General features: G+C 34.4%; 1 protein-coding gene across 1 annotated transcript; it reads left to right on the top strand.

The window, feature by feature from the left end:
- The first annotated feature begins 3941 nt into the window (after window positions 1-3941).
- Window positions 3942-14134, top strand: LOC126885421 (uncharacterized). The gene is made up of 3 exons (XM_050651991.1): window positions 3942-4204; window positions 4951-6550; window positions 14030-14134. Exons 1-3 carry the CDS (start codon window positions 3942-3944, stop codon window positions 14132-14134), a joined length of 1968 nt encoding a protein of 655 aa, XP_050507948.1.
- Window positions 14135-18029: the final 3895 nt, after the last annotated feature.

The following is an 18029-nucleotide window of genomic DNA, read 5'->3' as shown; positions in this document are numbered from 1 at the left end:
AGCAGAACTAATCTCACCAAGACTGAGCATTAGGGCCAAAAACAAAATAAAATGCAGCAAAAGCATAGCCACAGGATTGAATCATTTCGATTTAAACCAAGCGTTGGTACAGCTTGATAAGCTGGCGGTAGAGAATGCAGTACGTAAAGTAAAAATATACGTAAATGATATTATTTTTAAAATGTGCACAATTGATGAATTTATTAAAGAAGGAAATAAAAAATTGAAGAATATAGAAATATACATATGTGAAGTACCAGAAACAATAAAAGATGACAAAGAAAAACACAGATTAATAGAAGAATACCATAATCACCCGATGTTCGGAGGACACTTAAAGAAAAATAGACTAATAAAGAAGCTAAAAGCAAGATTTAGATGGAAAAATTTAGAAAAAGACGTAAGAAAATACGTTAAACAATGCCATGAATGTCACATTAACAAACCGAATAGAACACTTGTCAAAGAAGACGTGATATCGGACACTTCTTCGAAACCAGAGGACACAGCGTACATAGACACGATAGGTCACCTCACTAGAAGCAATGAAGACAAAAAAGAGCGGCAAGAAGAAAAGAATAAGCTCACAGCAACACCACAACACTTTAAAATAGGAGACCTAGTCCTTGTAAAAAGGGAAGAGAATGGTAAGTTTGATAGTCATAGTCTTTATGTAGGTCCTTTCACAATAACAGAAGTAAATAACGTTAATTGTAAAATCAGAATAGAAAACAATAAAATCAAGGAAATACATAAGAATAGATTATATGCTTACAATCCGAAAACACAGTGAGTGACAAGTGTTACGAAACAATGTTGTTAAACGAACATTTTATATTATTTAAGTATTTGCGTAGGCTTAGGAAGTTTGTATATAAAATAAATTTTTTGTATTGATTACAACACAGTATGGGTTGGTAGCACGACTTGCAAATTTCCCTCCCCGTAGTCGGAAAATTCCTAAAAAGGGAAGATGTACAAGAATTCATCTGTACTCAGTAGACATATCTTAAAAACACCCTGTAATTATCTACGATAATTACTTTCAGTTATTTATGTCATCATAACAATATTACAACCTTCATTCGATTATATAAATATTGTTATCCTAGATCACGATTCAACTAATAATTGCAGAGTCAATTATAAACACTTTTCATGGTCGATGCTGAATAGGCATTTCTAAATATATAAACAGCAAAACTATAACAAGGGATTTCTTTATTATTATAGCAGACATTCGTCATTCTATTTTGGGTGATCAGACGTAATATTTCCACAAAAAAGATAGTGTCTCTTTCTACACGAGATGTTCTTTGGGTGCGGTGCTACCAGCTTATGCTAATGCGAGTGTAAATAAAACAACTCAACAAGTAAAAGCGTATCAATTATTCCACCCCTCGGATAAGGGATAACCACCCTCACCGGGAGAAGATAGCCTCAGTGCCCAGGGCTGTCATACCCTCTTTACACGAATTAAGTTAAAATATGTCAGACACGTTAATTAATATAATGTGATTCGAATCTTCTTTCTTCACTTGATTTTTTAATGTCTTGATAAAGTCCACTATTTTGAATCTCTTTAAGCGTCGTACACCATTATGGTCATCAGTGAGGTTGCTTGGAAACTCATTTGGATGAGATTCCATTCTCTTGGAATATTTCTTGTAATATTCTGTTATTACTTTTTTGGATGGCACACATTGAGGTCTTGCTCTATCACAGAGTTTGGCATATACCAAGGGCCATTCGGAATTGTTCTAAGAACTTCGTTCTAAAACCTCTGAAGTATTTCTAGCTTTGTTTTACAGGCTGCCCCCCACAGTTGGATCCAATCGGTCCATATTGGTTTTAGTATTGCTTGATAAATGAGGCACTCAGAGCAACAGTGGCCTAACCCACATCCTACAATTTTACCAAAACGCTTTAATTACATTAAAGTTATCCCTTATTTAAATATTTTCAGATGCAGAGTAGATCAACCAATAATTGCTTGAGCCAATCTTCATCTGAAAATACTTAACTAATGCATAACTTTAATGTAGTAAAAGCGTTTTGGTAAAATTGTGTGATGTGGGTTAGGCCACTGTTGCTCTGAGCGCCTCAAATATCAGTAGTTTGTTTTCAAGACATAGTTGCGATTTACAGCCGATGATCCAATACATTTCTTGTAAGTTTATCCCGAGTTGTTTTCTTTTTGTGAAAATATACTTTTGAAAAGTTAATCTCCTATCAAGGTAGATTCCTAGGTACTCCTAGGTGGGGGCTGCGCACCATCCTGAATTACTGTTGGATATGTTTGTTTTTCATGTTTCGTGGGTGGATTTACTCTCATTCGCCTTTATCTTAAATTTTTTAAACCAACTTTAGATATTGGCAGGCCATTTTGAATGGTTCTGGACGCTGTAATTGGATCATGGTGAGAGACTAGTACAGCAGTCTCATCGGCAGAAGTTGTACGCATTGTTCTGTTACTTGTCGGTAGGTCAGCACACAAAATCGTCTAGAGGCGTTTGAAAAGTAGTTGCATAGAAGGCTGCTCCATATACTCTGGACAGCAATGTAACCCATCACGGACACGACTGCATATGCAGAGAGTTATTTCCCTTTGTAAGTGTCTGCATATGCAATAGTGTCTGTGAATGGGTTGAATAGAGAAAATAATGATTATGAATTACTGAAAACAACTAAGGTAATAAAAACTCCATAATATATCGCTTACTGACTTCTATAGTGGCACATTTTCAAAAAATGATAATTTGTAATAATCACTGTTTAAAAATCACGAAATTTCACTTTAGTGTTGAACGAAACCGGCATACACGTAGTTTGCATAGAATCCCGTAGAAAGAGTTGTACCACGTGCATATTTACCTCTATTTCGCTAGAGCGGCAGCACTATTAGGTCTAAATCCCGCGTATGAAAAAAAAATTGATTAGTAGCAAGCTGAAAATTTGTTAATAGCTTAAGGGTGTCTAGTCGGATAAACTTTGATATATGGGAACACTGGAACAGGAGCAGTTTTAATTGTGGAACAGGTTAAAACTTTGGAAGGGTCACGCCACGAAAACGGCACATTTATTTTGTCCGACAGAACAGACTTAAACTCTCCGAACAGAGATTAAACTCTCGTGCAAAAATCAGAATGCTATTTATCACCTGTCATAATTCCTGTCATTTGACATATTCTACATGTTCCACTCATTAAAACGCCCATTTGGTGATAAATACCGGTCTGATTTTTGCATGAGGGTTTAATCTCTGTTCGAAGAGTTTAATTCTGTTCTGTCGGACAAAATAAATGTGCCGTTGTTCCAGTGTTCCCATATATCAAAGTTTATCCGACTAGACACCCTTAAGCAACAAATTTTCAGCTTGCTATTAATCAACTTTTTTTTCATACACGGGATCCAGACCTGTATAACGGAACCACATATATGTATTTTAGTATGGCGTCGACTTTCGGTGTGTTTGTGTTGCTTGTACATGGAATACCGGCACATTTAAATAAAAATAAAGTTATGTCACTTTTTAATTTTTATAAACTTTAATAAAAATATTTTACATTTTAGTCTATAAATACCAGCACATTAAAAGTTGTGCCAGCATGTAATTCTTTTTTTGGCGAAAACATATATCACCAAAATATAAGGTTGTGTCAGTATATAATTTACTTTACTTCAAATAATTTACTTTATGCCATGAAACAACAAATTTGTGTCAGTATAGGTTTACTTTTTCTTTTATTTCTCTTAAAATGTAAGAAGGAGAATAATGTAAGAAAAAAACAAAAAAAGGAAAGTCAAACATTCTCAGGGGATAATAAAACCGAATGAAACACCTCAGAAACCCTGAATAATTTAATCTACAACAGGAAGATAGATGTTCCAGCCAGATCAGTTAAAGAGCCTTGTGTAGTTATACTATTCGAATTCAAAACATGGCGCCTCAGAAGAACGGTCGTGTTTACGACTCGGAAGTTAAGTGTTGTAAAAAGTGTTATAAAGTTGCACAAAGTGGTCTATTATGTGCGAATTGTGGAACGTTATCCCATAGTGGCTGCCTGAAGCAACTAAAATCGATCAAATATATCGATGATGAGACAGTTATATGCTGTGAGGAGAGTGTGAGGTTAAGTGATCCACCAAACAAAACCTTGGATAGTGAGGCTGACGATGAGGATCCGAGACAAACTGAAATAAGGTACTTAAAGAAAATTATTAATCAGAATGAAACAATAATATCAATTCAACAAATTACGATAAATTTATTGAAGGAACAACTAGATTTATTTAAATATATGCAAATAGCTGATCAGTCGCCATCTACAAAACAAAATACGAATTCAATCAACCATTCAAACAGAGACCCAAATTTTGAACGACCGAAACAGTCTAGCAGTAAAATATATCCAAAAAACGAAAACACTACACCCGCAAAAAATGTTGCTGTAAATGAAAGTCTAGTTGTTGATAAAGAAAGGAGTTCCCCAACAAAAACTCTATTTAAAAATAGTACCAATAAAAATAAACAAGTTGTTTCCTTAATCGAAAATAATAAACAATTATCAGCTGATATTTTAAGAATACAAACGGAGGCAAAATGTTCAGATATCATTAATTTAACAAACGATGAGAATTTGATAAATACTGAGAGTAAAAATTCGGTTCCAGTTCCAAATAATAATGGGCAAGAATGGAAAACTGTTAGGTATAAAAGAAGGAATGGACCTATTGTTATTGGCAATAATGAAAACTCTGAAATCAGTGGTGTCCCAAAATTTAGTCATCTTCATGTTACTAGGGTAAACCAGCATACAACGGCAGATAATCTTAAGAAGATGTTAGAAAAACACTTTCCAGAAGTGATATGTACGTCCTTAACGGCTAAGCATCCCAACATATATTCATCCTTTAAAGTCTCAATTTTTGAACAACATTTTGGTTTAGCGATGGACCCAAAACTATGGCCCGTAGGCTCTTATGTAAGCAGGTTTTTTATGAAGCGTCCAACACATACTCAAATAAAATGAAGGATGAAGAAACGACCGTTAACCCTCCATCAAATTTTCAAAATAACCTAATTCAACAAGGCACGGTAAGCATGTTTCATGTCAATTTACAGTGTATATCAAATAAAGTCGATATGATCAATGCTTTTCTTGCGGATAAAAAGTTCTATGACGTCATATGTTTTTCAGAGCACTGGCAAACTGAAGAAAATCTAAAATTAATTAACATCTTCGGCTTTTCACTAGCTAACTTTTTCTGTAGGGTTGAAAAGAAGCAAGGTGGCGTTGCAATTTATGTAAAAGAAAATCTTATGTATTCTTCTCTTAATCTAAATGAATATAACGTAGAGCAAACTCCAGAGTTTTGTGCAATTTATATACCTTCAATGAGAACCAATGTTTTAACTGTATACAGATCAGGTAATGGTGACTGTGACTTGTTCTTGGTGAATTTTGAGAATGTTATAGCATTCTTACTTAACAAAGCAGACAAACTGATTATACTTGGGGATTTTAATATAAATTTTAAAATTAAATCTGACTCTTCTTATGATATTCAAAATCTGTTAATGTCTTTTGGTCTAGAAATAACGATAAACGATTATACTAGAATCACATCTCAATCCAGTAGTTGCATCGATAACATTATGACTAACTTTTCTGAAAATATCTACAGGGTGGGCGTATTTGAACCTTGTTTCTCTGACCATCGAGCACAATTTATATCTATTGATTCTGATCTTAAAGTTGTTGACACTAATCAATCACTTCAACGGTCTATTACTTCTTCTGGTTTGCAGAAGCTTAAATATGCACTAGCTAGTACAAAGATGGACTTTTTCTATGACACCAATAACGATCCCGATGTCTTGATGTTCTTTTTAACTGAAACTTATAACAACTTAATATTAAAGTTTTTTCCATTAAAAAAAGTACGACAAACTGCTAAAATAACACCCGTGCAATGGTTTAATGACGAATTAAGGTCTTACAGATCTAATCTTTCTCTCATTAAACACATTGCAGATGTCACTAAGGATCCCGATATTTTCAAACTATATAAACAACAAAAATATGAATATAATCGGCAGTTACAAAATGCTAAAAAGTCGGCTTACTCTGGTTTTATTACTAACTCCAATAATAAACCTAGAGACTGCTGGAAAATATTAAACTTCGAAAGAGGCAATACAAGATCCAGTTCGGTACAACCAGATCTATCTCCAGACGAAATAAATCAATTTTTTATTACAATCGCAGAGAATATAATTACATCCCTTCCCACTATTAATAACGATATCCTCTTCAGTTACAGAAACTATCCTTCCCCGAGTAAGTCCTTTTGTTTCCGACCCGTTGTGGAAGATGAGATCTCTCAAATAATTAAATCTCTTAATAATTCCAATTGTAAGGACGTTCACGAAATTAATAGCAAAATTTTAAAAGAAACTTACCAAATAGTTTTAACACCTTTCACTCATCTTATTAACTTAATTTTATCAACTGGAGTATTTCCAGAAGCACTAAAGTACTCAAAGGTACTACCTATCTATAAAAAAGGTGATTCCTCGAAAGCTGACAATTACAGACCCATAAGCATTGTTTCTACATTCGGGAAAGTGATTGAAAAGGTGATCAAACAACAATTATATTCTTATTTTGAGTCTAAAAGTTATTTTAGCAACTCGCAATATGGATTCAGAAGTGCTCGTTCTACTACAAACGCGGTATATAATATTGTGAGCGAGGTGATTGAGGGGCTTGAACGTGGCAATCGCATAGCAATTTCTCTCTGCGATTTGTCGAAGGCTTTTGACTGCGTTTCACATGACATTTTGCTCCACAAATTAAACTATTATGGAATCAGAGGTATCCCTCTTAAGCTTATCTCTTCGTACCTATGTGGTAGACACCAGGCTGTAGTGTCTAAAGGTTATCTCTCCGATTTTCGACCCGTAAAACATGGAGTCCCACAAGGTTCGGTCTTGGGACCTCTTTTATTCATTATATATGTCAACGATTTGCCTCATTTCATATCTCCGTACAAATCAGTACAATTTGCGGATGATACGACATACATAATATCAGGTAATAAAAATGAGGATTTAAAAATGGCTTACGAGGAAGTCTCTGGTAAATCTAGCACATGGTTTGCTGCGAACAAACTAAAACTCAATACTGAAAAAACGCAGGACTTGATTATATCTGCAAGTGGTTTACATGGCGATACAGATGACAAAGACACTGCTAAACTATTAGGAATAACCATAGACAATCGATTGAACTGGTCGGCTCATATTTCACAAGTAAAGGCGAAGCTGTCTAGTTCATTGTTTCTTATTCGTCAACTAGCAAGGGTTGTCAACTTTGAGACATTGAAGGTGACATATTTTTCTTTATTTCACTCACACCTAAGCTATGGATTAATCTTATGGGGCAATTCAACAAATGCTCTTCAAATTTTCAGGATGCAAAAGAAAGCTATCCGGATTTTAGCAGGGGTTAGTTATCTGGAACATTGCCGACCTCTCTTCATCAAATTAAAAATTATGCCGCTACCTACTCTGTTGATATATCAAGTTCTGACTGAAATTCACAGAAAAAGGTCCCATTTAACAAAGCAGTCTGATGTTCACGTTCACAATACGCGATACTCTCACTATTTACGAACAAATCGCTCTAGATTGCGTCTTTCAGATAAAAATTGTCTTAATTATAACTACTACAATATTTTACCAAAAGATATTAAACAGCTAAGCTGTAACAGTTTCAAAAAAGTAATAAAAAGGTATCTGTTGAAACATTGCTTTTATTGCTCGGAAGAATATATGACTCATTGCAGAACATCTACTGAAATGCTTACCGTGACACAAAATATTTTTTGTTAATCTATATTCTTGTTTGTGATACATATTTATAAGTTGTGTTTTATATTTCTGTTTTATATACCTTGTGATTTTATATACCTTGTAATTTTTATATTCCTTATTTTGACTTTGTAATTTTGACTTGCTACAAACAATTTTTTTTTGTAAAGTAGTTAAATAAATCTATCTATCTATCTATCTATCTACTGAGATTTGGGAGACATTTCCAAGCAGCGAAAATAGATAATAGCATTGATGGAACAGGTTAATGTAGCAAAGAGTGGTGGAAGAACCAATAAAAATGCTTTTTATTTTGTTAAGCAATGTACAAAAGTAAGAGTGTGCAAAGTTTTTTTCACTTCGACTTTAGGTATTACTTTAGATCTTTAGGCAGAAGGCTTTAAGTTAAGCGATGTTTCAATACTGAAAGTCGAAAAGGATAATCCTGGAATTTTCCTATAAAACTTCCTTTAAAGAATCTTATTAATTTAAAACCGTCAACTAATTCAAAGATATACGAACCAGAAATCCCAACAAAATATTCTCTTTTAAAGATATTGGAATTAATAGGGTCTATCAGAATACAATTCCAACTGCCAGAAAAAAGTATAAAGATTTAATCTATCTTATTCGATCCAATACAATTATTAAAAGCCACAGTGAATTTTACATCAACTTACATTCCACGGTTTTATTCTTGTAAAGATTTTTAAGATTCTTTTTTAGTTATTAGTAAGAAAAATATTGTTGTGCTCATATAGTATATCTTTAATGCGAATAAATACATGATTAAAAAATTGAAAAATAAAACAAGTTTATTTTATGAACCCTTTGTGGCACTACTTACTACCACCTTTGCCAAACATACTATAAAAACTTGAATTCAGTACTGGCATATGTATATCAAAGTTCTCGAAATTCATTCAATGGAAAAAAGTGTAATATTTAACCCTTCATTATCAAGTATTTGGTTTCTTCTGACTATCTCTTATCCATTTAATGGTAATTTTGGATGATATTTTATGATGTCATGAAACTTCATAGTCAATTATCTCATAAGTTCATTTTTGCGATTGTGCTACTATAGAACTCAGTGAGCGATATGGCATGTTTTTAGAAGAAATCGATACACATAATCATTTAGTTTGACATGAAATGTTTAATCGAGAGACGCAGAGAAATAATTGAAAAGCAGCAGATCTCATGGCTCAACAACATTCGCTATTGGACATGAATACGCTGTGGCAGACAACTATTTTGATTAAATGAAGACCATGAACAACCCGCCAATGTAATTACCAACGTTGGGGAGACCTAATATGACACTGAAAAAAAAAAAAGATTTCCATATTTGCATAAGGACCTGCCACAAATATAAAAGAGTAAATATTTACTAGACTTCCCTACTATTCCCTTTTTTTAAATCGTCAGTTATCATGTATTGGTGGGTAAAGCATCAGTAAAAATTTGGGCTAATAATTTACATAAATATTTTAATAAGTCGTTTTCCCTCCATTGGATTAAAAATAAAATGCTAATGTATTTCATTGTCTGTTGCCATTACGCGTATTATCGCTTTAAGATTTATGGGATGAGCCATATACATATTACGAGCTTTATATATTTTAAATTAAATAATATCCCAGAATAATGTTGTTTTTGCTTCTCGCATCGGTTACAAATTAAAAAAGTGTACTGTAGCAGAGATAAACACCATCCATTTTTTAATTTAAAAACCACAATTTTATCTTTCACTGAATCAGAGGCACAAAATTGTAAAGAGCCGTTTATAAAAAATACTCCCTATATTTTAGAGAGAATAATTTTTTTGCGTGGAGTGAATGAACGGTTTAATTATTAACCATTTAAAAAACAACAACAAAAACCATTTTATATTTATGATTGTTTTTTATCGAGTCACGAAAAATATACTTAGAATGTTGAATTGCATTGTTATAAAGCTTTCACGTTTGTAAAAAAAAATGTCGCAACACCTTATCTTTTTGTGATGTTGTAAATATATTTCGGCCCTTTTGTTTATCATATGGTGACCTGGAAAATGTACATCGAAGAACTCTTTTGGGACTACCGAGGCAACCTCCCATAAATAAATTGCATAACAGGGCCGTCAATACTAGAAAGCGAGGTGAAAGCGGCTTTAAAACAGTCTAAAGAGGAAAACTGACAGAGCGTGTTGCGACATTATGAGTGAAATAAAAAAATGTAACAGAAAAAGATAAAAACTGAAGACGGGATTCAACCCAACGTGAAAAAGATTAAACGCAAGAAGAGATAGAGAAATTTCTGTCAAAATTTGTTATTTATGACCCTTAAAATAACACCAAATGCTAAAATTTATTAGCCTGTGGATAGTGTGGATGTCTCGTCAGCCGAGGGTACGATCAGTGGCGTGGTAATTTTATGGTCAAACTACGTTTTGTTCTAATTTTTATCATTGTGAGAATTAAAAAAACCAACTAATATTTTTATCTCCACCACTGAGGGCGGTCAACTTTTTGGTTGCCTGTATTCTTCGGGACATATTCGGGACATTTTATCACAAAGTAAATATTACTAATTTTACCTTCTTGTAGGGTATCTGCGTTCTCTTTCTTTTCCACTATTATATATAAACTGCGCGTCATAGAAAACGGGCACCCTAAAAAATGGGTAATTTTTGAGGTTGCGTATCTCCTAAACCTGTTGTCCGATTTAAGTGATTTTTTAAATATCTTATGGCATTATTCTTTGTCAATATCCCTGTAATAATATTTATGTTAGACAGCTAAACTGTCACTGTATACTTGGTGTACGAATCAAAATGTGTTTTTTCTTAAAGTTCGCATCACCCTCTGGACTATTCTAGCATTTATAAAATACTGAAATTAAAACCCAACTATAGCCTCAGGTTTTTTCAACAATCTGTTTTGTGATTCATTCGCTTATGTTGGATAATACAAAAGTTAGGTGCTTTAACAGTTAGCCTTGTTCTTTTTCAGTAAAGGGTGTTTCTAAACAAGTGCGACAAACTTTAAGGGGTAATTCTGAATTAAAAAATAATGACAGTTTGCTTTATAATCGTATATCCGCAAATGCTTCGTTTGCGAGATACGGGATGTTGAATTTTTTCTTACAAACTGACGATTTATTTATTGCTTTAAAAGCGGTTGAGATATGCAAATGAAATTTGATGGGTTTTAAGACGTAGTTATTTCACATTTTTTTGACATACAATTAAGAATTTTATATTAACCATTGGCGTGCATACGGGTAATATGATCGGTCATATTACCCGTATGCACGCCAATAGTGAACATAAAATTTTTGATTGCAAGTCAAAAAATTCGCAATAACTACCTCTTAGAACCTACCAAATTTCATTTGCATATCTCAACCGGTTTTAGGGCAATAAAATAAATCGTCAGTTTCTAAAAAAAAATCAACATCCCGTATCTCGTAAACGAAGCATTTGCGGACATAAGTTTATAAAGCAAACGATCATTATTTTTTTATGCAGAATTGCCCTTAAATTTTGTCGTACTTATTTACAAACAACCTATACTGATGAAGAACATGACTAGTTGTAAAAGTACATAACTTTTGTATTGTCCAACATAAGAGAATGAATCAAAAAACGGAATGTTCAGAAAACCTGAGCCTATAGTCGGGATTTAATTTCAGTATTTTATAAAGGCTAGAATATTCCACAGGGTGTTGAGAACTTTGAGAAAAAACACAGTTTGATTCGTACACCCGGTATACAATGAAAATTTACCTGCTTAGCAAAAATATTATTACAGGGATATTGACAAAGAATAGGGCTATAACATATTTAAAAAATCACTTAAATCGGATAACAGGTTAAGGAGATACGCGACATCAAAAATAACCCATTTTTTAGGGTGCCCGTTTTCTACGACGCGCAGTGTATTATATCTCTCTTTGCCGACGTTTAAATTAGGACCCACTTGAAGCTCGCTTCAACACGCGCCTCTACCTCGTCGTGAGAATTCCCCATTAGAATGGTAAAGCCACAGGTCCGGACGAAATACCCGTCGAACTTATTAAGGTGATGAGTGAAGTAAGCACGAAGGAGTTAACTGAACTGTTCAACGCCATATACGACTCAGGTAATATTCCAGAGGAATGGCTCTTGTCAACGTTTGTAACAATACCAAAAAAACGATCTGCGAAAACGTGCGAAGATTTCCGGACTATCAGCCTTATGAGTCATGCACTTAAGATTTTTCTTAAAATCATACATGCCAGAATTTACAAGAAATGCGAGGAAAATGTAGGTGAAATGCAATTTGGATTCCGCGATTCCATGGGTACACGTGAAGCACTTTTCACCTTACAAGTTCTACTTCAGAGATGCCGCGATGTTGGTTGTGTTATCTATGCTTGTTTTATTGACTACGCCAAGGCATTTGACCGTTGCCAGCACCAGAAGATGGTCACCGCCCTACAAAGAGTAGGATTAGATGAGAAGGACATTCGGATCATCATGAATTTATACTGGAACCAGGCAGCGTGCTCAAGTCAAGGTCGAAGACCAGTTGACCGACCAAGTGAAGATCATGCGAGGAGTAAGGCAGGGCTGTGTGCTCTCGCCGACTCTTTTCAATATATACTCTGAGAAAATTTTTACTGAAGTCCTCACAAACCTAGAGATGGGAATCCGAGTGAACGGTGAATACATCAATAATCTACAGGCCTTACTAGACCGTGTGAGAACTGTGAGCGTAACATACGGACTGAACCTTAATATTAAGAAAACTAAATTCATGGTTGTGTGTGTGTGTGTGTGTGTGTGTGTGTGTGTGTGTGTGTGTGTGTGTGTGTGTGTGTGTGTGTGTGTGTGTGTGTGTGTGTGTGTGTGTGTGTGTGTGTGTGTGTGTGTGTGTGTGTGTGTGTGTGTGTGTGTATGTGTGTGAAAAAATATCTTGGATGCGAGTCCGTTAGCCACAGATTTTTATTTTATTTTGTCAGCCGTGTAAATTTAGATCCCGGGGCACTAATGGCAGATAGCGAAGAGATCCAGAGAGTCGACAGATTCACTTACCTCGGAACTACCCTCAACTCACAATGGGACCACGCTCAAGAGATTAGATCCAGAATTGAAATGGCACGGTCTACATTTATCAAGCTGAGATCCTTGCTGTGCTGCGGTGATCTCAGTTTGGGAACCAAGATGCGGATAGTGAGGTGCTACGTTCTTCCAGTGCTACTGTATGGAGTTGAAGCCTGGACACTGACGCAAGCGACTGAAAAGCGGATTGAAGCCTTTGAGATGTGGATCTACAGGAGGATACTAAAAATATCTTATGTGGACCATGTCACCAACATTGAGGTCCCACAGCGCATGACAAAAGAAAAAGAAGTGCTTAATTTAGTAAAACAACGTAAGCTTGAGTACCTTGGCCACGTAATGCGGAACGAAGAAAAATATCGAGTTCTTCAACTCGTCATGCAGGGCAAAATATTTGGCAGGAGAGGACCGGGACGCCGTCGTATCTCGTGGTTGAAAAACCTCCGACAATGGTTTGGGATAACCTCCGCGGAGCTGTTTCGCAGAGCAGTCAACAAAACAATGATAGCCTTGATGATTGCCAACATCCGGAGCGGATAAGGCACTGAAGAAGAAAAGAAGTTTATCATATTAGCTACAACGCACTTTAAAAATAAAAAAACTTTCAATAAAAGATACAAACCGGGATCCGATTTCTGATGTGGACGATATTTTCTTCAGATATAAAGAACGTAATACAAAAAAGACAAAAAATATTTTATTTTTATTACGTACCTATATAATAAAATTCTCATCCTAAAGCTAATCAAGATTTTATATTTAACTCAAACTCCTACTGTACTTTTCTAGTTATTCCCAACGATTCACATTAGAATCTAATAATTATTGTTGCACACTTCATTATTGCGGCTAGCTTCACTGTCCAACTGACACTCTTATACATTTATCACTATTACTATCACTATCATACAAGTTCAAAAGTTTTGGTGCGTTTGAGCCTGCGGATTAGGCTTGGTTATCCAAAAGTTCTAACATTTCCCTCTTTGTATGGTTGTGGAGTCGGTTTTCGTTATCCTTGCCACTGTTTTTATGGTTGTTATACGAATTTCCCGATGTAGGCCTTTGCTGCGGATAGCCCATGGAACGTTGACTACGTTTCTGAGTATTCGGTTTGGGACTCTTTGAAAGCAAGCGTAGGTACTCTCACAAGTACAGCCCCATAACTATAAACCATAGGACAAGGCTGGTGGGGATATTTGTTTGACTTGACCACTTTGACCTTTAACCACTGACATGCGGTGAGTCATACCGCTCCGAAAATATATTTTATTGTAAAACGTACATATTTTATGAAATACTCCTAGAACACAATCTGTGTACTTTCAAGTGTTGTGTAATAATTACACCTGCTTTCACCTGCTGCAGTTTTAGTATGGTTTATTTTTTGAGCTACGTTGACGTAAAGTATTGTTGCAGTATCACGTATCGCATGTACGTGTTAACGTTTCTATAGTTAAAAGCAGTTCAGTGTATTCTTTCGCTATCAGTATGGCAGCAGGTTCATCCAGTTGTTCTACTTTTAACTGTTTTCAACATTATTTTACTATTTTTTAGTCACCAATACTCAATTTTTTTATAACTCACTTTATAAAGGATTTTGTAAGAACCTCCACTGTTTTCTAAATATAATGCATTCTTCTTCTTAACCTGCCCTATGAAGTCTCCTTCCTCTGCGTCCTTCGATTTTACCCATCATATTAAGTTGAAGAATATTATACCGGTCTTCCCTTACTACGTGTCCAAAATAGGCCATCTTTCGATATTTGATATTATCAAGCAGCTCGCGGGCAGCATTTTCTCTCTTACGGACTGCCACATTTGTCAGCATAGCCCTCAATGGTATTTTCAGTGTACGTCTGTGCAGCCACATTTCAAAGGCCTTAAAACGATTAATGGTGGATATTTTTAATGTCCATGCTTCGACACCATACAAGAGGACTGACCAAATGTAACATTTAATCATGCGTTTTCGAAGTTGAATTTGCAAGTTATCATTACAGAAGAATGATATCATTTTTAAAAATGTCGTGCGGGCTATCTCGATTCTGCATTTTATCTGTTTATCTGGATCTAGTTGGTCACTAATATGGCAACCAAGATAATTAAAACAAAAAATATTAAATATTATTATCCACACGTTTATAATTTGCTTGAAAAATAATTTATTGTACAACAAGAGAGAAAAAAGACATATTTCTCACGAGCGCAGAAGTTTGTTAGCACGAGCCGAGGTACGAGGCGAGTGCCGCAAATTAAGCGAGGGAGAAATATGTCGTTTTCTCATGTGTTGTACACTGTACTTTTTCTATGGGTGCGTTTTTGTCAAGAGTTCAATCTTCAAAATTAAATAATTTAGGTGCCATTATGTAGATTATATGCCAAAAATGAAATAAAATACATATTATACACATATACAGGTATTTAATATTCTTAATATTCATATACTTTTATTTATTTAAAATTATAGTTACCAGTTATATTTGAACAGTTTTGAAAGGTAATTCCTTGTAAGTTTTGATTTGACACATTTTATTTGACAAAAATATTTGTGTTTGTATTGTGCATATTACCATGGAAACCGCGATTATACGTATGGAACCCGTCAGAAAAAATATTTCTCACTGCAATGGCCGACTTTTCTCACACCCTGAGAAATTGTTCGTTTTGAATGTATGTAAGTAGTGAGAGAAGTTGCACATTGTATAACATCCATAGAAAAATAAAGTTTATTTTATTTGGAGCAGCATGTTCTACAGCGGTGTAAACAATCATCCATAGCCCAATAAATGACCGTTTTGGAGTGTAATTTCCAGGGGCAACTCCGAATTGCATGAAAATTTGGATTTAGGTTCTACTTACCCTCCACTTCAAAGTTGAATTAGTGCCGTTGGTTGCTTTTACTTGGGGGGTGACATTAATCCCTTCTCGGGGGGTGAAAACGCGTGTTTAAAGTAAGGCCGGAAATGGATAAATTGACCTATTTTAAGCACCTTTTGTTCTATAAAGTATTTTACGTAAGTCAATACTTTTCGAGTTATTCGCGATTTAAAATGTTGATTTTTCGACAAAAAAAACTACGTTTTCAGACCCTTTTCCCGAATAACTCAAAAAGTAAATATTTTATCGAAAAAAATATTTTCAGCAAAATTGTAGCCTATAAAAAAACGAAAAAATGGTGTATCATTAAAGTCTACAAATTGAGTAGAAGCAAAGTTGTAGCTCATGAAAAATACGTTCTTATTCGTCTAATTCCAAATCGAATAATTCAACGCGAAATCACCGATGAAAGAAGCGTTTTTCGGGAAAACCTTATTAACATTTTTAAAGTATCGAAAAAAAGCTTATTATTTGTTTTTTACAAAAGTTTGCAGCATCAAAAATAAACGAGTTACACTGAAAAAAAAAGTTGGCCCCCTTTTTTTGGTAAAAAAATCGTGAAAACCTCCCTCTATTTAGCACCCTAAATGAAATTAATCGTTTGGCTTTACCATCTATTTTAACTGTATGTGTATTGTTTATATGATCTGTAAGTTTGATTGGTTTGAAGTGCTTATTTTTTAAAATATTTGGTTTTATAGCAAAAAAAAAATTTCTAAAAATTTTTGAGAAATTTAATTTTTTTTCAAAATACCTTTAAATATTAGTGATAAGAAAAATCTTAAGCAGTAAAAAAAATTTAGGTTTTGCAATTATAAATATGCTAGTTTAATTTTGTTTCTCCGTAAGACAAAAATTTGTTAAGATATGGCTGTTCAAAATTTGCCTACACTCGTGATTAGTGACTCATTCAAGCTTTATGAATTCTAACCCTTTCAAAAATAAACACTTTAAACCAGTGAGACTGACAGATCATATAAAAAATATACAGGAAAGTAAATTGTTTGTAAAGCGGTAGCGATTAATTTCATTCGCGGAGCTAAACACGGCAAGATTTTCATGATTTTTTACAAGAAAAATAGAGGGCCAACTTTATTTTGAGCGTAACTCGCTTATTTTTAATGCTAAAACTTTTGTTAATAATTAAAACAAAGCTTTTTATAAACACTTTAAAAAAGTTTAAATGGGGTTTTCCCGAAAAATGATTAATTTTTCGGTGATTTCACCTTGAAATATTAGATTTGGAATTAGACGAATCAGAACGTATTCCTTATGAGTTACAACTTTGTTTTTATTTGATTGATAGACTTTACTGATACACCATTTTTTTTGGGTTTTTTATAAGCTACACTTTTGCTAAGGGTATTTTTTCGATAAAATATTTACGTTTTGAGTTATTTGCGAAAACACTCTGAAAACGTAGTTTTTTTGTCGAAAAATCAACATTTTCAATGGAAAATATCTCGAAAAGTATTGACTTACGTAAAAAACTCTATAGAACGAAAGTTGCTTAAAATCAGTCAATTTATCCATTTCCGGTCTTATCTTGAACGTATGTTTTTTCACCCCCGAGAAGGGGTGACTGTCACCCCCCAAGTAAAAGCAACCAACGGCACAATTTCAACTTTGAAGTGGAGGGTAACTAGAACCTAAATCCAAATTTTCATGCAATTCGGAGTTGCCCCTGAAAATTACACGGTATCGCCGATTTTCCCGTTCATTTACTGGGCTATTAGTAGTTGATACAAAAAAGAAATATACAGTGATATAAGACAAATTCATACTGAAAACTAAGGAGAACAGGCAGCGGTATCATATCGCATGTCAGAGTCTACGCCCTAAAAGATTTACATCAGTAGTTAAGGGTAAACCACGACTTTATGCTTAATTGTAAGTTGTGATATTCTACCTAACAAAACTTGTTGAATTTTATTTTTAGTTCTTCGATTTTTTTCTGATATGTTCCTGCCACTTTAATTTGTTATCCAAATGTAGTCCTAGGTATTTATCTCTTTCCTTGTACGGAACAAGTTTATTGAAAATAAAAATGTACACCGTATATATTCAGTTGCAATGCGAATGCAAAACTGTCTTAGTTTTCACTTACTTAAAGAGCGCCAACCAGCACTCTAAATCGACGATTTTCGCCTCTTATTAGAGGCATCATCAGAGGGGTATAGG

The sequence above is a fragment of the Diabrotica virgifera genome, chromosome 5, assembly GCF_917563875.1.
Source record: "Diabrotica virgifera virgifera chromosome 5, PGI_DIABVI_V3a".
Taxonomy (NCBI): domain Eukaryota; kingdom Metazoa; phylum Arthropoda; class Insecta; order Coleoptera; family Chrysomelidae; genus Diabrotica; species Diabrotica virgifera.
The sequence above is the reverse complement of the archived record's forward strand: the minus strand, read 5'-3'. Positions and strand labels throughout refer to the sequence as shown.

Excerpts from the sequence above, each read along its gene's own strand:
- LOC126885421 (XM_050651991.1), top strand. The coding sequence starts at position 3,942 with ATGGCGCCTCAGAAGAACGGTCGTGTTTACGACTCGGAAGTTAAGTGT. Across the intron at positions 4,205-4,950 it reads CCGAGACAAACTGAAATAAG|CGATGGACCCAAAACTATGG; the intron begins GTACTTAAAGAA and ends ATTTTGGTTTAG. Across the intron at positions 6,551-14,029 it reads AAGCACTAAAGTACTCAAAG|GCCTTTGCTGCGGATAGCCC; the intron begins GTACTACCTATC and ends TTCCCGATGTAG.